Consider the following 24,475-nt stretch of genomic DNA (forward strand, 5'->3'; position numbering starts at 1 on the left):
ATATAAATCATAGCCACAAATCTGTTTTTCTGCGTGGGAAAATTAAAAATCCATTTCTCCTGCCTCTCAACTGTAGTTTCCGGGGCTTTAAGTTTGATCCGGTAAGCCCCGCCCACTTCCGGTTTTCTGGTTGCCATCACTTCCAGGTCCTTGTACTGAATGGGAACTAGCTGCTACCCTTTGTTTATACACAGAATGCCAGATGAAATCCCTGTTGAGAAAGAACAAACAATATCTTCAGACACCGCAGAGTCACCTAGCAGCCATGTCTCTCCTGGTTCCTCTTCTAGTTCTGCCTATATCCCTAATTCTCGTATTGGAGAAATGGGACAGCCTAAGCAGCATGGCATCTTACAGATTGATCGACATCAGATCCAGGCCGTGGAAACAGCTGATCAGGCTTTGGAATTGCATGGATTGGGTCTGGCAGTGTATGATCAGGAGGTTTTGGAGCGTGGAGTCCTTCAGCAAGTGGACAATGCCATTAATGAGGCCTCCCGGGCTGCACAGATTGCAGACGCTGAAAAGGAAAAGCAAGATGTTTTGGATGAGTTACGGTAAGACATAATCAGATCAACTAAGGACAAATGTATGTTTGAAACTAGAGCTCCAGCTATGGAAACACGATTCTTGCTCGATATGAACACTCGGGCTCATCTCGGGTGAGAATCTGCCGTGTACAAAAGTCGTTTGACGTCATGTATAGATCCGACCAATGGTGAATGACTGCAATACAAGTGAAAGGACACAAGGTGCCGCTCACTCATTCTCCAGTCTATGTGTACAGCACTCATTCGTTCTTCTGTCACTGATTGTTTAATTGATATATGTGGATCAAAGGTCTCTTTTCCTGACAGTTCCACTGCTGTTAAAAAAAAAAAAAAAAAAATTGATGCTTCCTGATGCAACTGAAACGTGATAGGTGATGATATAGTACCTAAATATTCACTCCTGTAGTGGGCTGTTGTGCATTCTAAATAGATTCCATGTCTCCAACTATTCTACAAGGCACCAGGATGTCACCTCCCTTTCTGAGAGTGTTTGAACTCAGGACTAAGGTAGTATTTCTTTGGTAGATGAAGACTAGAGGGAAACGTGGATCTTACATTTTTATGGGAGGTATGCCCTAAAGCGAGACTGAAGTTTTCCCATTCAGAGCCAACTCCTGCTATTGATAGTATATCCGCAGCTCACAGTATATTACCGTGGTAGTCAGTAGGAAGAATTACTGGCCAGTGAGAATAATGTTATTCTTACAGATAGTTAATTGTAATTTAAACTGACCAGAAAGACACAAATGACTTCTTGCTCAAGGAACACTGGAGGAACTCTGGTTCAGGAACACAGCTTCATAGATCTCCCCAGCCTCTTTTTAGTGGGCGGGCCACCTGTCTGCTGTGCCCTCACTGCCTGGCTCTTATCAGCAACCCTAATTCTCTGAACTGACAACTAAGAGGCTACTCCATTCTCAGCTGTCATCCCTTGTTCAGTGGATTCCACCTGCTGATAAGAGTCCAGCACAGCTATGATGAGATCGGGACACGGGCTGTCCTTTCCCCATCCCATAGCTGGTGCTGAGTCGACTTTTGAAATAAAAAAAAATAAACATTGTGTAAAAACGTTTCTGCGAACCAGTGCAAAATAGCTGTGTGTGTGTGTAACTGCATGTCATATTCTGCAGCCTTACAACTCTGTGTACAAACCTTCATCTCCTAAACAGTATATCCTAATGACTTTTTCAGGGTGCACAGGGAACACTCATAGTAGTAACTATGAGTAACCACAGCACTCCAGCTTTTAAAAATGTCAAGATATGGGGATAGGAATTGTAAAAACTTGCTAAAATATATCAAAAGCAAGTGTGCCTAGGAGTCCATAATTGAAAATGCAATTGGGGGCCACTTGCATAGAAAGGAGCATTGGGATGGGCCCCCTAAATTGATACTTACCTGTCACAAATCTATCACACTATGTTACCCTTTCTCCTTCTCTTCTTTGAATCCCAATTTCCCTGGAATGGTAGGGTGTACAAAACAAAATGTTCAGCGGGGGACACCTTTGCCTAACTGGTAATATCAGAACATTAAAAACTCCACTATTAAAACGCACTGCCTTGTTACACATTACTGTCTAACACTTGAACCCCAATTTCTCTGAAATGGGGAGGTGTGAAACTGAAAATGCACCCCATAAATTTTAATCACTATGGCATCATTAGAATAAATGAAATGAAAATGAAATTGGGGTTCAGATACTGGAAGGGTACATTCATGTGTAACAGGGTTATGTGTTTTGATTGGCAGAGTTTTTTATGTTGTAATGATTCCATGGAGATGAAAGTTTGAGGGGTGTTAGCCACAAGTTCCCCCCCTTCTAATGATGCCATGTTAATGACATTTTTTTTTGGGGGGGGGGGTATACATCTGTTTCCCACTTGCACCTAAATTTTCAGTTTCCTGCACCTCCCCATTTCAGAGAAATTGGGGTTCAAAGGACTGAAGCAGAAAGTGTGGCATAGTATTACTATTATAGTTTGGTAAAGGTAAGTAAAAAATTTAGGGGCTCCACCCCAATTCTCCTTGCTATATAAGTGGCCCCTGGGAGTCTTTAATTTGCATTTTCAATTTTGGGCTCCAAGGTGTACTTTCTTATAAAACAACAACCCAAATGTTCAATTTCCACAATGTTTTAAACCCGCGAGTCCCATATCTTGAAAATCTTTAAAGAGTTTTTGATTATTAGTAGCTATGGCAGTCCCCTGTGTACCCTAAAAGTTTTAAGTCAACAACAACCAACAATTTAGGGGATCTATAAGATTTAACACTGTGTTGTTAGACTGTAGAATATGAGAAGCAGACTTTACACACACCCACACAGCACTATCACAGTGCGGGTGGATTCATTTCACAGACAGTTTTTGTTTTTCTTGCCCATGTGATGAGAGGGGGGACACTGGCTGTACTGCCCCCATTAGCTATCACATGCATGATGCTCCTAAAGCATCACCACATTTTAACATTATATAATGGCCGACATTCCACTTTTTATAATAGAAAAATGTATTTTTTTTTTAATTTTTTGGGGATGTTGCCTCCTCTTCTGTCTTTACTGCCATGGTGGTAAAACCTGCTAGGTAAATCTGCAGCCCTCCTGGGATATTTGTGTCACATAATCCAGGTGGCTGTGGGCTGCACCTTGTGCTCAGTTTCTGGTATGAGCACCAGATGGAACGGTGAGCACCGGAAGGAAGAGGGAAGCTGAGCAAGCTTGGGACTCGCTGGCCACAGTTCATGGACAGATCAAGTGACATTTTTTTTTTCACAAAAGTTTTGCATTCTATTAAATATAGCGCTAGAAGGCGACATCTGATGTTCGGCTGAATTCACACTGGCAGTAAGGTTGCATTTGCTCCTCACTTTCCTCTTTGCCTGAAAAAGCCCAGCACTTACCGCCAGTTACCAAACCCAGGTGCCTAGCAGTTACCATCGGTTAACTTTACTGCTAATGTGAACTAAGCCTAACTTGTTATGCCACATTGATTACAATATTACATTAATACAATTACACAATTAAAACATGGAACACTAGGCAGTTAGATAAAATAACACAGCACTGAACAGTTTCGCATAATACAAAAAGATGGAAAAATTTTACATTCTAACAAGCCAGACATAAGAAAGTTACAACAAGTATAGGGGGAAGGTAGAACACTGACACAATATTAAGGGGTTACTGAATACCTATGGCATGAATAAATTGGGAGCACTAAATTTGCTGTGTCTTGCCCTGCCCACTTTACTACCCGGCTACAGGTTCCCCTGCACCTGAAATACCTTTCTGGGGTGAACAGTATCCTTTAAAGTATCTGCAAACACACCAATAGTATTAGACATGTTCACTTAAAAAAAAAAATGTTTTAGACAATCACTTTTTTTAGGCGAGGATGTAGGCTTGTTCCCCTGGGGTTTGTGTTTTTCATAGTTAGTGGATGTGGATTGTGTCGATGTTGATTCACAACTGAGAAGTATAAAAGCTGCAACCTAGATTTCAGGGGGAGTTTTGACAACCAAAGTAGAATATTATTGTTAATATTTATATAGCACTGACATTATTTGCAGCACGTTACAAAAGTACATAGTCATATCACTAACTGTTCCTCAAAGGGGCTTATAATCTAATGTCCCTACCATAGACGTATGTCGTTAACACAGTCTGAGGCTAAATTTAGGGGTAGGTCTATTAACCTAACTGCATGTTTTTTGGGATGTGGAAGTAAACTAGTGTGCCCAGAAGGCTCACACAAACTCCATGCAGATCCAGATCCAGTCTCTTGCTGGAGATTCAAACTTAAGGCCCTAGTACTGCAGAGTGCTAGCCACTTAAGCCACTATGCCGATAGCTACCCAGTGCTTCCAGGCATGGTGATAACCCTGTGTAATCTACATCCCAAGCCAGTCCTGGCAAATTCAGACTCTACATTTGATTCCAGTGGCTGAACAGAGCAACAGGGAAAATTACCTTTTTAAATCCAAAAACCCACTGTCTATCTTTCCACACAGCCAGGACCTCTTGTGCCTTTTAGTTTTTTTGTTTTTAATAGATTGAGATCCTACAATTGCTCACTTCCTACTTCTTGTGACTACAGTCATTCTCCTCTAGTAGACATATAGTTTCCATTGTAATGCAGAAATGCTGGGGAATGTAATGTGCTATATTTTTCTCTTACATTGGGTATTACATGGTCACGCCTGTGACTCCTATGGGCAAATTTAGAAGAAGAGAGGAAGCAGTGTGTCATGACGTCATCAGAGCAGTCTGTGTGTAACAGCATATCATTGTACAGCGTATAAACCTCCATATCTCCCAAACCTTATGTCAAAATTTTCAGGGTGCACAGGGAACACTTATAGTTAGTAGTAACCACAATTTCAGCACCCCAGCTTTTCAAGAAATGGGGATCAGAATTGTAGTCCTTACTTGAAAATGCAAATTGAGGACCCCCGGGGCCACTTACATGGAAAGCATTGAGATTGGTCTTGTCACAAATCTATAACTGTCATACTATGTTACTATGTTAGAAGAAAAGCAGAAAAGCTTGCATAGTATTACAAATATAGTTTGGTAAAAGGAAGGTAAAAAATGTGGGAGCCCCACACCAATGCTCCTTGCTATGTAAATGGCCCCAGGGGTCCTTTATTTGCATTTTCAATTTTGGGCTGCTAGGTGCATTTTTTTTTAAACTCATGCTACCCATATCTTGAAATTCTTTAAAGAATTTAAAAAAATGTTGGTTATTAGTAGCTATGAGAGTACCCTGTGTACCCTAAAAATTGAAAGTAATTACAACCAACAGTTTTGCAGATCTGAAAGATTGAACATTGGACGGACACTGGCTGTACTGCCTCCATCTGCTACACATACATGATGCTCTGAAAGCATCACCACATTTTAACATTATATAAAGGGTGACTTTCTCCTTTTATATAATAGAAAAATGTGGAATTTTTTTTTAATTTTTGGGAGAGGACCCCTCCCCTTCTGTCTTTACTGTCATGGTGGTAAATCTGCAGCCTTTTGGGGTATTTGTGTCTCATATCCCAGGTGGCTGTGGGCTGCTCCTTTTGCGCTTTGGGAATGTATCATCAGACGTTTTCCTATAATGTAATAAAAATTCTCAATCTCTCACATCCCCAATGAGATCAGTACTGGATGAAACAGTGAGCATCAGAAAGGAGAAGCAGAGCAACTGTGTCACAATAATAGGGGTTACTGAATACCTATGGCATAAATAGGAGCCCTAAATTTGCTGTGTCCTGCCCTGCCTACTTTTTTACCACCTGTCTACAGCTTCCCCCCACCTGGCTGAAAAAAAATTCTGGGGAGAACACTCCCATCCACTCTATTTTAGGCAGGTTCACGCTTTCATGAGACGTTTGCTTGAAAATCTGGATGAGGCACTGACCCCTAACATTTTTGATTCTTTGTCCTTTTTTGTCTCCACTGAACATTTCCTCAAATTAATTTTTGCAACCTGCTTTTACTATACCCTTATCCCAATCAAATGTTAAACAATAGCAAAGGGATCTTCTGGAAGTAGATTTGGTGGATAAATGAGTACAAGGTTATCTGACGGTAGTATGACTAATGAGGTGTGGAGGGAGACAAAGTTTATGATTATGCATAGTGCTTTTAAAGTGTTTCAAATGTCTCAAACAGCTTCCCATACCGGACAATGGAATTTTCAGTGTCCTCAGTGTAGGCCCTCTCCAGCTCCCTTGGTTCATCGTTTGTGGTCCTGCCCTTTTATTATTATTATTATTATTATTATTATTATTACACAGTATTTATATAGCACCATCATATTACGCAGCGCTGTACAAAGTCCATAGTCGTGTCCCTCAAAGGAGCTCACAATCTAATGTCCCTACCATAGTCATATGTGGTTAATGTAGTCTAAGGTCAATTTAGGGGGAAGCTAATTAAGCTAACTGCATGTTTTTGGGATGTGGGAGGTAACCGGAGTACCCGGAGGAAACCCACGCAGACATGGGGAGAACCTGCAAACTCCATGCAGATAGTGTCCTGGCTGGGATTTGAACCTAGAACCTAGCGCTGCAAAGGCCGGAGTACTATCCACTGAGCCACCGTGCTGCCCTAATATTTTTATTTTCTGGCGATAGACAATACAATTTATACAACAGGTTTTTAATGTAAAAGTGCCCCATTCTCCATGTCTTTTAATTTTTGGGGGCTGAGATGAGCCCAGTTTGATAACTATATCTAGCGTTAAACGATAATGGATCAATATTTGTCTGTTCGCAGCTAGGAGGGCGATAATGTCAAACTGGATACACCCTTCTCCTTCTGTTGAACAAGTGATAATATCCATGAAAATTATTTTTTATAGAGAAATGTTGGAAACTCAACAAAGAGATGATGATTTCATAACTCGATTTCCTCAAAAATGGTTTAATTCATTACCAGGGTGTTTAAAGACACGGAGAGCACGGCCAATATTGATCGCTATAAATTTTCTTCATGGTATACAGTGTTCTCCCTAGAAATTTTTTCAGACGGGTGGTAAAAAAGGTGGTAAAAGTAGACACAGCAAATTTAGTGCTCCCAGTTATTTATGCCATAGGTATCCTGTAACCCCTATTGTTGTGTCCATGTTCTACCTATCCCCTATACTTTGTTCCAACTTTCTAAAGCCAGTGGCTTGTAAGAATGTACAATTTTTCATTTTTTTATATTATGCCCCAACAGTCCAGTGCTGTGCATTTTAATCCAACTACCTAGTGTTCCATGTTTTATTTGTGTAATCCCTTGTAGTAGTAGTAATACTACAAGTATATTAGAAATAGTAATATTGTCATATCAGTAATACTGTCATCAATGTGGTGTAACAAGTTAGACTTAGTTCACATTAGCATTAAAAAACTGAACCATTTACCCCTCCTGAGAAACTACTTGGCAACGGCTAGGCACCTGGGATTAGTAAACTGCTGTAAGTGCTGGGCTATTTTAGGCCCAGCAGTTTTTCAAACAGTGCTGATCTCATTGGGCATGCGTGAGATTAAGCACTTTTTTTTTACATTATAGGAAAGCCCCTGATGATACATTTCCAAAGCCCAAAGGAGCAGCCCACAGCCACCTGGGATATGAGACACAAATACCCCAAGAGGCTGCAGATTTACCCTGCAGTCTTTACCACCATGTCAGTAAAGACGAAAGGGAAGGGGTCTCCCCCCCCCCCCCCCCACAAAAAAAAAAAAAAACATTTTTGTATTATAGAAAAAGGAGGAAAGTCACCCTTTATATAATCTTAAAATGTAGTGATGCTTTAAGAGCATTGTGCATGTGGTAGCAGATGGTGAGCAGGACAGCCAGTGCCCCTCTCCTCTCATCACTGCCCATATTCTATGTGCAAAAAAAAAAAACTGCCTGTGAAAATTATACACCTGCAGAGTGATAGCTCTGTGTGTGTAAAATCTGCTTTTTATGTTCTGCAGCCTAACAACTCACCGTGTTCAATCTTTCAGATCTCTCAAATTGTTGGCTGTAACTACTTTATATTTTTAGGGTACATGAGTGCTTACATAGCTACTAATAACCAAAATTTCTTTTTTCAATTTCTAGAATTTCAAATTATGGGGATCAGGTGTTTAAAAACTTGTGAAAATTAAACATTTGGGTTGCTATTTTAAAAGATAGTGCACCTACCAGCTCAAAATTGAAATGCAAATTAAGGACCCCCAGGGACCACTTACATAGCAAGGAGCATTGGGGTTGGGCCGCTAATTGTAATACTTCCCTACACTTTCTGATTCTGTTCTTTGAACCCCAATTTATCTGGAATAGGGAGGTGCAGGAATCTGAAAATGTAGGTGCAAGTGGGGAACATAAAAAAACACTGCCCTTCAAAATGTCTGCTTCCATACCCTGAACCCTAATTCCTCTAGAACAGAGAGGTGCAGGTAAAAATATAGGTGTAAATGGGGGACACCTGTGGCTAACACCAATTTTGTTTTGATAGGCAGAGTTTTTGTAATGTTCTAATGATAACATAGTGATGAAATTTTAGGGGTTGTTTTTCACAGACATTCCCCACACTTTTTCAGTTTCCTACACCTCCCCTTTCCAGAGAATTGGGGTTCCAATGTTAGTAGTGGGCAATAATGTGTAACAGGGCAGTTTATTTGCCATGGTAATGGAAGGGTGTCCCCCCACTGCACCTACATTTTTGGCTTTGTACACCCCACCATTCTAGGGAAATTGGGATTCAACGAAGAGAAGCAGACAGGGTAACATAGTATGACAGTTAAAGATTTGTGACAGGTAGGTATAAATTTAAGGGCCCAATCCCAATGCTCCTTTCTATGTAAGTGGCCCCAGGGGTCCCCAGTTTGCATTTTCAATTAAGGACTACTGCTCTGATGACCTCATTACACACGCCCACTGGGCAGAGACATTGTTGCACAATGTTTGGGGTTTTTTTTCTCAATAGAGGACTTGGCACAGCGATGAGATAGGGGAGGAACAGCCTGTGTCTTGATATCATCATAGCTGTGCTGTGCTGTTCTCTCTCCGCCCCAGCTCTAATCAGCTCTTATCAGAACAGAGCGAGCAGCCTCTCCGTTCACAGCTGCTGATGAGTGCCTAGCGGAAAAGGCACTGCAGCTGGGCGGCCCACCCACCAAAAACGGCCTGGGGAGAACTATGGTATATTACTAATGTCTAAGGTTGAAAGTTGGTATATACTATTGTATTCCCATAAGAATGTTAAAAGATTCTTTTTTTCTAATCTTTTTGATTTAGCTCATTTTAGCTTATTTTATAAGCTTTATACATTTCATAGTAATCTTGATAAGATGTTTGATCATTGTTATTTATCTAGATAAAAAACTGATGTTTTTTTTTTTTTTCGTTAATGTTTATTCCTGTGTCTTAGTATGTTTTGTCCTGTGTATTTTGAATATTTATATGGTTATAAGTTTTTACAACTATTGTTGTCCCCCCTATTCATAGATGTTGTCGTTGTTCGTATGTAAAAAATTATAAGTTGAAAATTCATTAAAGAAAATTTGAAATAAAAAAACAGCCTGGTGGTGCACCCAGCTTAAGGGGTCTGGGGAGAACACTGGAATGGGTCATGCAGCCTGAATGAACAATGTCATTATTCTGTTGGAGAACGCTTGTCTTCAGAGCCTCCCTGAACCAGCTATAATTCTAACTTTGTTTAACCTGTTTATCAACATTCAAAAAGATAAAGGCTACTGTATGACTAGGAAAAAATATTTTTTATATTGGAACTCACTCCATAAAGTTAGAAGCCAGCAAACAACGAGGCTTTTATTTAAAATACAGTGTAGTATACTTCTGAATGATGTCTGAATGAAGGCTTTTACCTTCTGAAGAGTGAAAAAATAAGTATTGTCAGGAAAAGCAAACACATCACCATCTTTTTTTTAGGCATTGTTCAGGGTTAGCATGTAGTTCCTAGACTGGGATTCTGGCTCTTGCTATACAGTGCCTGTATAGACTACATGCATGTAGTCAGAAATATATTCACTAATCCTCTGCCACTGGGGGCTAATGTAATTATTCATCTATATCGGCATAGAACACTACAAGGGTAGAGCAAGAATCCACATTTTCACCTAGAGAAAATGTTTTTTTCTTTTAAACCAACTTCTGAGAATTTGTCAAAAATCGTACCATGTAGGGTTTGGGACTATAAATAGACATTTAGTTGAAGGATTTTAAGCAGATACATAGTGTCTTAATTTCATGTTATTTTTTACCCCACAGATCTTGTCTTACCTCATTGCGCCAAATCAACAAAATTATTGAACAGCTTGCTCCACAAGCTACTGGCTCCAAAGAGATTGCTCGAAAACTGGAATCTGTAAAACGGCAAAAACATAATAAAGTTGGTATTGGTTCTTTGTTCTGTATCCCTTTGTACAGTACATGTAGTACATAAGATATATATTTGTATTTTGTTTCTCTGCAATATAAGAAAAAATATCTTGCTGATTTATTCTGTTTTGCATAAAGACATTAACTATATATTATGGAAAATTAAATACTGAAAGCATTCTGCACTCCTTTTAGCAAATATATTTTGGCATGGGAGAAGGGTGTTTGAAATTACAGCCATGGATGGCACTATGTAAATCTTAAAGAAACAGAACAGAAAGTTACCAACACTCCCAAAACAGGATTCTTTAAAGCTCTGTTACAACATGTTAAAGCCAATGTTTCGGGGCTGTTCATAGTCCCTTCCTCAAGGCAACATAGTGACTATAGGAAATTACCCTTAACACGTTTAGTCCCACCCCTTTTGAGTTCACAATCCTGCCCTCTCAGTCAATACTAATAACCCAGAGTGATATACACTAGGTTTTGTGCATAATTTACCTTTTGTTGTGGACGTTTCTCCTACTTTTTTCCCCACTTCTATAGATAAGGCCGAGCTGTCCACCAAGTTTCAGTTACAGGGGTTGTAACAAACCATTTAAAGCAAAGTAAAATCCCCCATACCTACAATCCTTCTAGTATTTTGATGTCCACAAACTCTTTTGCCACCGCCAAACATTTTAGCCCTGTCATTTTCTTGTGTGCAGCTCAGTGTAAAATTATTTAAAAGATTTCCCTCACAATAGAAAGATTCTCATATTTCCTGTTGAGAGTGCGCAGGACATAAAATAGAAAATCTTTCTAATTAGACACATAGCATAATAGATAGAGGAAAAAACACTGTGCTTTTAACCCTTTACAATGCAAAATGTAGCAAAAAAAAATGGTTGGCCTTTAGATATACCTTCAGTGTTCTCCTCCACCCAGGTGTGTTCAGGTAAAAAGGGCTGGGAAGAACACTGACATTGGAGCTGATTCAAACCTTGCCATTCAGGTGCATTTTATTAAGGTAAACTATTATTATTAATATTACGCAGTGTTTATATAGCCCCAACATATTATGCAACACTGTACAAAGTCCATAGTCAAGTCACTAACTGTCCTTCAAAGAGGCTCACAATCTAATGGCCTTACCTCAGTCATATGTTTTTAATACAGTCTAAGGTCAATTTTCAGGGGGAATAATAACTTACCTGCATGTTTTGCATGTGATTCAAATAAATGTGCTGGCAACAAAAAGACCTTTGGCAAACAGCGTTTTAGTTTTTATTCTTTGCTCATGCTGGCAGGCTAAATAAGTTTTTATTGGGCTCAGTCACTCCATTCTTTAGTGCCAAAAACACATTCATTTGCTACACAAGTTGAAGGCCTGTGTGGCTAATTGAACATTTTTCTCAGTGTTTTTTATGTGTTTTTCAGTCCTGCTCATGGTGACTTTGATGAAAATAGTCTTAGTACAGAGCTCAATAACTTGAGCTCAAATTAGCACATACATAACTGAGGTTACATAGTAGGTTAGGTTGAAAAAAAGACTTAGGTCCATTAGGTTCAACCACTAGGGAAATAAACATTTCCCAGATATAAAACCCCAAAAGACATAGTTGGTCCAGAGAAAGGCAAAAAAAAAGAAAAACTGGAACAATTTGCTTCAACAGGGGAAAAAAATCCTTCCTGATTCCAGGTTGAAGATTTTCCCATCAACCTGTTTTTTCTTACTGGTTCTGTTGAGAATGGTCGTTTTCTTTACAAAATGTATAGTGTTCTATGAATCACATGCCATGTGCCATAAATGAATATTTCTACCAAAAAGCTTAAAGATATATACAGTTAAATGGTCTAAAACTCATTACACTTTCTTTTACTTAAGCCACACCTGTATGTGTATATGTTTCTGAATAGTTTACTGAAAGCTTATTTGTTTATCTGCAATATTAACTTACCTGGGCTTTGGTCTGTTTTGCATACTATCCTTCACATCCAGTGGTTTTTAATATGCACATTTTTGTAACAATTTATGGGTGCTTTAAAAGACCATATCCCCAACCTTAAAAATTGCAGGCAAAAGTTGGAATTTTGTTTTTAGAACAATTTTTTTTCCCATTGTTTGCTTTGTTTATGCAAATATTCTCTCCCCAATAGTGATAAACTGCCCAGCAGCCATCAGACAGTAGTAGTAAGGTTTAGGAGTGTTTTTCTAAAGATGGTAATGCCCAGAAACAGTTTTGGGCCTACTAGATCTCCACAAAGTGGAGTCGTTAACAGGTTAATGAAATTCAAATAGATTTAATTGGACAATCCAATGGAAAGATTGTTGAAACAAAAGGTCTTTCAACAAAGGTCTTTAACAAAAACAGGTCACAACTTATGATTTAGTGTGTTTTTTCTTTTTTTAATTTTATTTATTTGTTATGTTAGGATCAGCAGCTGAAGAAGATCAAAGCTAAACAGAGGCGTCTGGCTGCATTGTTGGGAGAAAATCAAGAAGAGGTGGATCTCGAACAAAATAATTTAGGGGATACGGAAGGTAATTTTCTTTAAATTGTACTATAGGAGATCTGGAAAGACATTGTTCCAAGTGTCTTCATTAAACAATCCTCTTTCTGAAAGTAAAACCCAATAATTTCAATGTATCATTAGAATAAGGGGAAAAAAGAAAAAAAATGGTACAGGTTCTGAACATAAATGAAACCTCTAACAAAAATGATATGCTGCTTTAGTGTATCTGAAGTCATTGCCTAGCCATTAGGTTAGTCTTGTAACATTGGTGATTAGATTTATTGATTAAAGATTCTGAAATTTAGTGATTTCATGGTATTTTCCCTAATTTTTTTATTTTGTCTTTTAAACTCCATTATGTCTTCCTTTGCTTTTATTTATTCACCAGATGTGTTGACCACCTCACTGGGTAGTATGTTGATGCCTTGCCAAGATAGCGAGTGGGAAGATCTCATTCGTACTGGACAAATGACCCCATTTGGCACAAAAATACCCCCAAAGGAACCTCGGAAACCACGACGCCTGATGCTCAACGAGGCCTCAGATTTTGAAAAGTACCTTGCTGATCAAGCACAAATGGCAGCTCACAGAAAACGTAGCTTAACTCCCCAAAAAAAGAAAAACAAAGCAGCAGTAAAAGAAGATACTACAAAAATAAATAAATCAAATAAAAAAGTAGCTATTCCAACTGCTGAGAAGAGGTTGAAAAACAAGATGAGGAAATTACAAAAAAAAGCTTTGCAAACTCAGTCTCGAACAGGCATCACACATAAAAAAAAAAATTCATTCTGTCAAGAAGATGATAGTGAAGGATCTGTTTACACACCTGACATAAAAGAGGAAAGCTCGAACGAGGATGATGAGGAATGGGTGCAGGATAGCCCAGGTTCAGATTATGAGTTAAAACCTTTGCGTCGAAAAGGAATTTCAAAAAGGCCTCGACAACCAGTAATAGATCCAGAGTTTTTTCCAAGCTCTGATGAAGAGGACGAGGAAGATATGTCCAACCTAGCAAAAAATAGACGTTGTAGAGATGATGGAAATTTGAAGTTGTTCAAGTATCGTCTTCGGTAAGTTCTCTTTTTGATATAAATACCTGTGTGTTATGTCTTTGGAATGTATCCTGATTGAAAGAAGGTCCTGATTTTATGTTTGCATTTATTTTTTCTTGTCAGACAGTGGCAAAAACAGCTAGCTAATAAGGCAAAGCAGCCTTCAACAGCAGAGGAGTCAGAAGACAGTGATGTCGAGTTTGATGAAGGTTTTCGAGTACCTGGTAGTCTTTGGAAAAAGCTGTACAAGTACTGATATTTCATGTTTGGCTTACTATTTGCATGCGTCTTAGCTCCACTATGTTCATTCATCTTTGTTGTAATGAAGAAAAGCATTTTTTATTTATTATATAAAGCAGAATTCCAGGTAATTCTATATTAAATTCTAAATATATATATAAAAACTAAATTCTTTATATATATATATATATAAATATATATATATATATATATTTAAATATAAATATGGCGCACATGCATCCTCTACCTGCACCCAGCTTACTTTAGCCACAAGCACTTGAGTGGATTACTGTTCAGTTAATAGCAGGTTCCCTTTAGTGCCTGTTACAAAGCAATAGCATTTGTATTGCTTCTTGAAACAATAGTTCCTTGAGAGTTTAGAAGTATTTTTTAGTTAAAACATCACAAATAAAACATTTTTCCATTATTTTTTTTAATTTTTCTGTAAATAAACATGTGAAATGCACCATACAGTTAGGTCCATAAATATTTGGACAGAGACAATTTTTTTTCTAATATTGTTTCTGTACATTACCTCAATTAAGTTTAAATGAAAACTCAGATGCAGTGGAACTGCAGACTTTCAGCTTTAATTCAGTGGGTTGAACAAAAGATTGCATAAAAATGTGAGGAACTAAAGCTTTTTTTTTACACAATCACTTCATTTCAGGGGCTTAAAATTAATTGGACAATTGACTTAAAGGCTATTTCATGGGCTGGTGTGGCAAAATCTACAGTTTGATACATCATGAGAAAGAAAGCACTGGTGAACTCAGCAAGACCAAAAGACCTGGACATCTACGAAAGACAACAGTGGTGAATGATCACAGAATCATTTCCATGGTGAAGAGAAACCCCTTCACAACAGCCAACCAAGTGAACAACACTCTCCAGGAAGTAGGCGTATCGAAATCCATGTCTACCATAAAGAGAAGACTGCATGAAAGTAAATACAGAGGGTTCACTGCAAGGTGCAAGCCACTCATGAGCCTCAAGAATAGAAAGGCTAGATTAGACTTTACTCAAAAACATCTAAAAAAAAGCCAGCACAGTTCTTGAAAAATATTCCTTGGACAGATGAAACCAAGATCAACCTTTACGAGAATGATGGCAAGAAAAAGGTATGGAGAAGGCGTGGAACAGCTCATGATCCAAACCATACCACATCATCTGTAAAACATGGCAGAGGCAGTGTGATGGCTTTGGTGTGTTTGGCTACCAGTGGCACTGGGACACTGGTGTTTATCCATGATGTGACACAGGACAGAAGCAGCCGAATGAATTCTGAGGTGTTCAGAGACATACTGTCTGCTCAAATCCAGCTACATGCAGTCAAATTGATTGGGAGGCGTTTTTATAATACACATGGACAATGACCCAAAACATACAGCCAAATCAACCTAGGGGTTTATTAAAGCAAAGAAGTGGAATATTCTTGAATGGCCAAGTCAGTCACCTGATCTGAACCCAATTGAGCATGCTTTCACTTGTTGAAGACTAAACTTCGGACAGAAAGACCCACAAACAAACAGCAACTGAAAGCCGCTGCAGTAAAGGCCTGGCAGAGCATTAAAAAGGAGGAAACCCAGCATCTGGTGATGTCCATGATTTCAAGACTACAGGCTGCCATTGCCAGAAAAGGGTTTTCAACCAAGTATTAGAAATAAACATTTCATTTTCAGCTTTTTAATTTGTCCAATTACTTTTGAGCCCCTGAAATGAAGTGATTGTTAAAAAAAGCTTTAGTTCCTCACATTTTTATGCAATCTTTTTGTTCAACCCACTGTCAATTAAAGCTGAAAGTCTGCAGTTTAACTGCATCTGAGTTGTTTCATTTAAAATTAATTGTGGTAATGTACAGAACCAAAATGAGAAAAAAGTTGTCTCTGTCCAAATGTTTATGAACCTAACTGTATATGATAGAGTGTGTTTAATTGCAAGAATTTTGTTTTTTGTATGAAAAAAGGCATCTAGAAAAGCATATTTAATTTAGTTTTAAAGGTCTACTCTTTCTAATACAGGCCATAAAGTGTCCTTGTTTTAAAATTAATGAACAGAAGAGTAGCTGCGGGTGAAGTGCATATGTGTTTCCAGAAGTGCATGGCTTAAATTCCTCCATGATACTGCCACTGAGGTTGGATTTTATTTAGAAATTCTATTTTGAACAGGAGAACATTTGTACTGTCATCTTAAATAATGCGAATGATTTTAAAATAAGGAAACTTTTTTTTTTTTTTTTATAAATTATATAGTCTTTAAAAAGGAACTACAACTCACAGGCAGGCACACCTTTCATTCATGTTTTTGTTCTGTATATTACTTTTTAATTACATTTGCAAGAGAAAACACAGTCAGTCTATCGGGATTTAGGGTTTACATTCATGTGATTGTTTATACTTTAGTTTGCTCTTCTGGGTTTGCGTAACCCTTGCTAATCTGTTATAATTTTTTCCTTTGTTTATGCCTGTTCAGGCTTTTTTTTTTTTTTAATAATTTTTTCCTTCCCTTCAGGTACCAGCAGACAGGTGTTCGGTGGCTCTGGGAACTGCATTGCCAGCAGGCTGGAGGCATTCTGGGAGATGAGATGGGATTGGGTAAAACTATCCAGATAATTGCTTTTCTGGCAGGCCTGAGTTACAGCCGGATAAGGACGCGAGGCTCTGATTACAGGCAAGTGGCTGTCCTGTAGTCTGTCAGTCTGAGCCTGTCATGAATATTTCAGCAGAATTATTACAGAGAGGGGGCGTAGTTGCTGAATTATTCACCGCATTTCAATTAGATAGTTCCTTTAATTCGTTTAGTGAGGGTGGGGGTGCTTTAAATGCAGTTTATGACAAGAAGGGGAGTTGCAGGGCATGGGAAATTAAAGAGCTAACACTAGTAATGAATTCTTGGCTTGTGCATCTGTGTCTGGGATTCAGTTCATGTCTTTTAGCTGACTGCTTTATACCCAGGATACAATGTCTTTGGCCGTAGAAATATGGACATAACATGGAAAGTTGTAGAGCAAATTAAGCTCTTGGGTAAATAAAACAATGATGTAAAAAGCAGTGTATATTATCTGGGATGTTTTTGCTTGTGTTATATATATTTATTCTCAATATATTGCATGATCCTAACATTCTTTGCAGGCTTGACAAGTCTAGTGTCGAGTACAAAAGTTATGTAGTATGTGCATTGCTTTTACATATGAAGATCACCTCTGTTACCGGGCCTAATCTCACCCTTAGTCTATTACAATACTCCAACTGATTGCTTGAACCACTGCTAAAATTACTTCACTGACTCCTTTTTTTCTATGGTACAACTTCTACTATCACTACCTGCCACTCAAACGGCATACAGTTTTTAAAAATACCATACCCCTGAAGAAGCCAAACAAGGCGAAACGCGTCGGGACTATTTTCGACTAATACGGTCATTCAATTGTACTTGGTTGGAGCATGTCTGTCGAGCACAAATATCCCAGTCCTGTGGCTTATAACAAGACTGGGAATAATGAATGCATTGTATGCATTATATTTATGTATGAATTAATAGGAATATAAATACATAATTAATATTTAAAGAAACATTGAGCCTCAAACCTCTTCTGTCTTCGTCTCCCTATTAATCTATGATTATTTAAAGAGGTGCCTCTACACACAAGTTTAAGGGAGGAGGAAACTTATTCTATTCTAATATCATTGTTTTTTGAAAAGTATCGCTTTTGGTTACCCAACCCTCTGACCGGGATACAGCAGCAAAGTGCCTTAGGGAAAAAGTTAAAAAAGAGGATAAACCATTATGGTTTTGTATCTTACGGCTTGAGATATAAAATTACATGGTTATTATTATCTTTGATAGTATTAAGTGATTTTAATTTAGTAAATTGTAGTAAATTGTTTGGGGCCTGTTTGCTTGTTTGGCCACAGCTCTGGGACAGCAGCCGGCACGAAAAGTTGGGGATCAGGAAATATACGCTGTTTTTTGAATATGCCCATGAGGCCTCCTGAACCCCAAATACCTCTCTCTAAAACAATTATGCAAAATAGTCTAAAATTATTGTGTTGGAATGTGGTGGGACTTAATAGTCTCCAAAAGCAGATAAAGGTGCTAATACACCTAGAATGCAAATCCCCCAATGTTGTATTTTTGCAGGAGACACATTGAAAAATTAGGGAGGAGGCGGCGTTGAGGGATTCATGTATTAGGGAGGTTTTTGCCACCACCTACAAAACAAAGAAGAGAGAAACGGCAGTCTTTTTACGCAAAAATTTTTACGTAGATATGTTATAATAGTACTGGATTTGGCGGGAAATGTTTATTCCCTATGTTCTTTCTATGCGCCTAATGGCAATTCTTCACAATTCTACACTAAACTATTACAGAAATTACTAGAAGGGGAATATCCAAACTTGATTATTGCAGGGGATTTCAATGCCACCATAGACCCAAAGAGGGACTGTTTGTCCACATCCAAATAGGACATCAGATAATCCCCCGAAAGAATTTCTCAACTTATTTTATCACAAAACTCCCTGATTGACCAAGGATACTCATGAATCCTACAGAGAGGAACTATACTTGTTATTAAAAAGCGCACACTTCCTTTTCCAGTATTTACCATATATTATTGGTGGAATCTCTCTTTGCCCAAGTATCACACTCATCAATTGAGAAATTCACATTATCAGACCATGAACACCTCAGAGTTCATTCGTCTGCTTCTGTCCTGTGTCACATTATCGATAAACACTAGTGTCCGTACCACTGGCAGCCATGCAAGCCCAAGCCATCACACTGCCTCCGCCATGTTTTACAGATGATGTGGTATGCTTTGGATAATGAGATGTTCCACGCGTTATCCATACTTTTTTCTTGCCATCATTCTGGTAAAGGTTGACCTTGGTTTCATCTCTCAAAAGAATGTTTTCCCAGAACTGTGCTGGCTTTTTAGATGTTTTTGAGCAAAGTCCAATCTAGCCTTTCTATTCTTGAGGCTTATGAGTGTGTTGCAGTGCAGTGCACCCTTTGTATTTACTTTCATGCAGTCTTCTCTTTGTGGTAGATTTGGATATCGATACGCCTACTTCCTGGAGAGTGTTGTTAACTTGGTTGGCTGTTGTGAAGGGGTTTCTTTTCACCATGGGAATGATTCTGCGATCATCCACCACTGTTGTCTTCCATAGACGTCCAGGTCTTTTGGTCTTGCTGAGTTCACCAGTGAGCATTAAAATGGTAAATCGGTGGTCAACTGTTTAAATCAGGATACAAGCGTTTGCATATCTGCAACAAAACGTTTATGCTTTGGTAGTTAAAAAAAAAAAAAATGTTCCGCTATTTACTAGGCAAACGCTGTCATCAGCCCCCAACCCGAAGGGTGATAACTGATGTATATGTCACTTACAGAACCATATTGGAATACAAGACTGGGACCACAGGGCTGAGTAGATGAGCTAAAAACTTTCCAGAACGCACTTCTAATGATACTTTGATTGATTTGGGCAGGGCCTGGACTGCTTTACCTTCCTCCATGTACACTGAAGAGATGTAACTAAAACGTTTTTTACTACATATGCGATACATGATGCGTTCCTATCAGATTCATCTCACAGTGACTAAAATGCGGTCCTATAGAAGCAGATTTATATCACCAAGTTATGGAATTGACCGAAGATCCAATATTTTTGGAGGGTGGTAGTAGTATATGCTCTGCGAAACTTGGTGAATTATCTTCCCCTAACTCCTAAATCATTTTTGGGGAACTGAAACTCCAGGGTACTAGAATTACTATGGATGAAGTAGACTTACGAAAATAACTTTGCCAGTGGCAAAGACAATCATCCTACAAAACTGGATAACAATAAACCCCCCTCTATTGTTACTGTTAGAAGAACTTTGGATTTGAGTTATTGGGGTTTTTTGAAGTTTGGGAATAATACTTTACCTGACTTCCACTAAATACTAGAAAGAGTATAGTTTACACATTTGAACAGACCGCATGGTATGCATACTGTCTATTAGATAATGATCCTCCGGTTCTATGTTTAGAATGATAGAAATTATTGAATTCAATACCAATTTAGATTATAACTGATCCCACCATTTATCATTTACAAATTGTTTTTATTATACTAAAGATGTCCCTGTTTATAAGTGTATTAATAAAGGTTATTGCATTTGGTTGTGATGTAATGATTCCACTCTATAAATATTGTGTTTCACTCCTGTTGTATGATGTATGTTGTTTTAATTTCAATCTCAAATTTTATCTCTAGTTATCTTGTGCATTCACCCTTCTCTTTTCACTAACTGAAAGACCAACTAAACAAAACCTTTTATTCAACAAGTTTATTATGTACCCCATAATGATTTGCTGTTGTGGTAGATCACTGGGGGTTGCTCATGTTAACGGGATGCTTACAGGGCAGACAAGAGGCATCAGACTCCAAAAGTCCAAAATAACAGCAGTATTTATTTCCTTAGCCAAGTGTTACAGCACACTCCACAACTTTTCAACAAAATAATAAACAGTAACCCGGCTGGGCATCTGGCTACCTTACTGCATGCCCTCTCTTTCTAACACACACTATATCACTACTGTTCACTCACAGTTTAAGTCCTGTTTGCCCACTGGTTTTCGTGGAGCTCTGTCCTCTTTTCCTGCAAACTGGAACAGACTCAGGCTCCTTTCCCAGCCTGGAACACACTTCATCCCAACCTGGAACCCTCTGGCTGCCTTCTCAGCCTGGAACCCTCTGGCTGCCTTCTCAGCCTGGAACCCTCTGGCTGCCTTCTCAGCCTGGAACCCTCTGGCTGCCTTCTCATCACACTCCAGCCTCTGACTGATCACACTACAGCCTGCAACACACTGGCTAATCATCTCCCCTTTTGCACCTGAGTGCAGGTGGATATATCCCAAATCAGGGTTGGGCCAAGGAACCCACCCTTCACTTCCCTTTGCTGGCTCCAGGGCCTTAAAGAACCTTGTTTTTCTTTCTAAAAACCTACACACACATAACTACTCTCTATTCTCTGGATCCTTATAACACTTTCCCTGTATTTCCTAAGGACACACTGTCGCACTGTGTTGAGTAATCTTTCAGCCTCTGGCACCAGGGAGAAGACAAGTTACATTTCACTAAACCAACTGAAGCAGAATTTTATTTTAGAACAAAAAAGGTTTTAAACTGAAAGAACTTTTATTCATGGCAACAAATCTTATCCTTATGCTCCCAAATGTCTTTTGCATGTACACTAAACTGTGTAGCACTATGTTTTTTGTGGCATAAATGGATTCTTCTGCACAAGAGTGGGAGTTGTCATTCTGGGCCAGCTGGCCAGCCAAGCAAAATGGCCCAAAATGACAGACCCAAAAGAAGGAAACTAGTGGATGGTACGGTGCTTAAGTAAGTTTAGTATAGTAGGCTTTTATTTTACTATAGGTAAATAAAAATTCTTTTATGCCAAAAAATGGTTCTATATCATTTCAGAATGTATCTATTTGTATTAGATGTTTTGATGGTAAAATTGTGATCTATAATAACAAACTCCTAAAATGAATGCTATAGCTTAGTACACTAACCCATGTTTTCTTTTCGATTTTTTATTTTTATACAGATATGAAGGACTGGGTCCCAGTATTATTGTGTGTCCTGCCACTGTAATGCACCAGTGGGTCAAGGAGTTTCATGCATGGTGGCCTCAGCTGCGTGTAGCTGTACTTCATGAGACAGGGAGCTATAGTGGCAAAAAGGTGAGAACATTTTACTTTATGCTTTCTTTAGTCATCTTTAGAATTTTGTAAATGATTAATGAAAAAAAAATAACTCGTCATTTTATGTATTGTAGGCATATAGTGAAAAATAACTGCTGCTTTATATTATGTGTCATATGAAAGGCAGGCTTTGGTTTACAGATTGGCAAGTAGATTATTGTTCAATTTTAGGCTTGTTCCAACGTTTTCATGTACAATTCTCAATATATTTATGCAGTTTTAGTGCCATGCATGTATTTGCCCAGGTAACTCTTGCATTTTTACATAAGTAGTTCCTAAAATGTTATCTGACCTTCGGTCCTATTTGTTTGGCTTACATTCTACAAATTTTACATTGTCCATTTTTTAATTCAACAAATGCCTTTAGGCATACCTAACATTTACCTAACCTAACCATTACCTAACCTAACATAACCTAACAAAAAAACCAACAACATTATACAATTATACAACATCATAAAATGTTCGTAGGTACCTTTTTTGTGTTTCTTTAAGTGGATATATTTGAAATGATTTACTAAATGAGTAGAGGTGATATGAGTATTCACCTTCTTTCAAATACAGGATGGTGAATGCGCATTGTCACCCAAGGACAGGATGTGCGTTACTCACAGGATCACTGAGAGATAAAAGCCTAAAAATAAAGAAAACTAATGGAGCCACAATTTCTTTATTATATCTTTTAGATATTGGGAAAAAAATGCTGATCCTAATTAATAGTAAATTTAATGTTACTTTTGTTGATAACTTTCAGAAGGGCGTTCTTTCTAAATTTTTGCTATAATTTTGTGTCTTGGGTAATCTCATAGAGATCAGTGGTAAGAATCTAACAAGTAGTGAGATGAACTAGTTTAGTGCGACAAATCCTGTAATCCTTTCCCAGCCTGGGATTTTGTTGCTATATTCCTTTTGGCAGGAAGCGCTTTTATATTATACCCGATATAAAGTCATAAATTATAATATTTCTTTTCTGATCTTGGAACTAAGTGAGCTCCTTTTTAGTAACTTAGTTTGGGCACTACCTATATTATATGTCCTGAAAAGATAAATAACAGGAGACAGGTAATGTGCAGATAGGAGGGCAAACGGATGGTGAGTAAAGGGTGAGCAATCCAAGACAAAGTAAATCTGTCAGACCATTTTTCATTTAGTATGCTTACATGCATACAAAACTTTACCTTGCTGAGAGGCAAAGTATGAGATTGTCATGTCCTAGCAATCAATTGTTTGACAGTAAATCTCGGAAGCTCTTAAAAAAGTGCCATTTTTGAAAAAAAAAAAATAAGTAAAAAAAAAAAAGGCCTTCTTTTAAAGTTCTACATGAAGAAGATACAGTGAGGGAAAGAAGTATTTGATCCTCTGCTGATTTTGTACGTTTGCCCTCTGACAAAGAAATAAATGACCAGTCTATAATTGTAATGGTAGGTTTATTGTAGGTGTGAGAGACAGAATAACAACAAAAGAACCCTCAAAAACCCAGTGCTCAAAAGTCAGAGGGAAATAAGTATTTGATTCCCTTTCAACCAGTCTGGAGACTGGCTAGGCCACTCCAGGACCTTCATGTGCTTTTTCTTGAGCCACTCCTTTGTTGCCTTGGCCGTGTGTTTTGGGTCATTGTCTTGCTGGAATACCCGTCCGCGACCCATTTTCAATGCCCTGGCTGAGGGAAGGATGTGCTCACTCAAGATTTGACGGTGCTTGGCCCCGTCCATGGTCCCTTGGATGCAGAGAAGTTGTCCTGTCCCCTTAGCAGAAAAACACCCCCAAAGCATAATGTGTCCACCTCCATGATTGATGGTGGCGATAGTGTTCTTGGGGTCATAGGCAGCATTTCTCCTCCTCCAAACAGGGCAAGTTAAGTTAATGCCAAGGAGCTCAATTTTGGTTTCATCTGACCACAACACTTTCACCCAGTTCTCCTCTGGATCATTCAGATGTTCATTGGCAAACTGCAGACGGGCCTGTTCGTGTGCTGTCTTGAGCAGGGGGACCTTGCGGGCTCTACAGGATTTCGGGCCTTCACTGCACAGTGTGTTACCAATTATTTTTTTTTGTGACTATGGTCCCAGCTGCCCTGACATTATTGATAAGTTCCCCCCGTGTAGTTCTGGGCTGCTTCGTCACCGTTCTCATGATCATTGCAACTCCACAAGGGGAGATCTTGCATGGAGTCCCAGACCGAGGGAGATTGACAGTACTGAGGCTAGGCAGCCAGTGCTGATATTTGTCAGCCAATGAAAACCTTTCCAGACATTATTTGTTGCGAATAGGCTTTTGTGACCGAGAAAGGGAATTCAGTATGGATGCGACTAGGCATGTGACTGAGAAAGTGAATTCAGTATGGCTAGAAGTTACAAACTGAGTGATCAGAGCATGCCAAGAGCCTTGACATGAATCTGTCAAGTAATATTTGTAGAGGAGGCATCTGTGAAAAAAAAAAAGGTCAGATTTATAACAATATTTTTTGTTGTTTGCTTTTTATACTTATAAACTATTTTTTTTACTT

At 38.6% G+C, this 24,475-nt stretch overlaps 1 protein-coding gene and 1 long non-coding RNA gene across 2 annotated transcripts in view; one reads left to right on the forward strand and one right to left on the reverse strand.

Moving 5' to 3' along the window:
* The first annotated feature begins 131 nt into the window (after window positions 1-131).
* Window positions 132-24,475, forward strand: part of ERCC6 (ERCC excision repair 6, chromatin remodeling factor) — a 48,771-nt gene continuing 24,427 nt past the window's right edge. Inside the window, exons 1-7 of the mRNA XM_072424688.1 lie at window positions 132-557; window positions 10,312-10,432; window positions 12,838-12,946; window positions 13,307-13,988; window positions 14,094-14,219; window positions 16,722-16,880; window positions 21,813-21,948. Coding sequence (XP_072280789.1) covers window positions 160-557; window positions 10,312-10,432; window positions 12,838-12,946; window positions 13,307-13,988; window positions 14,094-14,219; window positions 16,722-16,880; window positions 21,813-21,948 — 1,731 coding nt within the window. The 5' untranslated portion in view covers window positions 132-159. The remainder of the gene's footprint in view (window positions 558-10,311; window positions 10,433-12,837; window positions 12,947-13,306; window positions 13,989-14,093; window positions 14,220-16,721; window positions 16,881-21,812; window positions 21,949-24,475) is intronic.
* Window positions 23,269-24,475, reverse strand: part of LOC140339784 (uncharacterized) — a 34,816-nt gene continuing 33,609 nt past the window's right edge. Inside the window, exon 4 of the long non-coding RNA XR_011922547.1 lies at window positions 23,269-24,394. This is a non-coding gene — a long non-coding RNA (uncharacterized lncRNA). The remainder of the gene's footprint in view (window positions 24,395-24,475) is intronic.

The sequence above is a fragment of the Pyxicephalus adspersus genome, chromosome 10 (assembly GCF_032062135.1).
Source record: "Pyxicephalus adspersus chromosome 10, UCB_Pads_2.0, whole genome shotgun sequence".
NCBI classification, from domain to species: domain Eukaryota; kingdom Metazoa; phylum Chordata; class Amphibia; order Anura; family Pyxicephalidae; genus Pyxicephalus; species Pyxicephalus adspersus.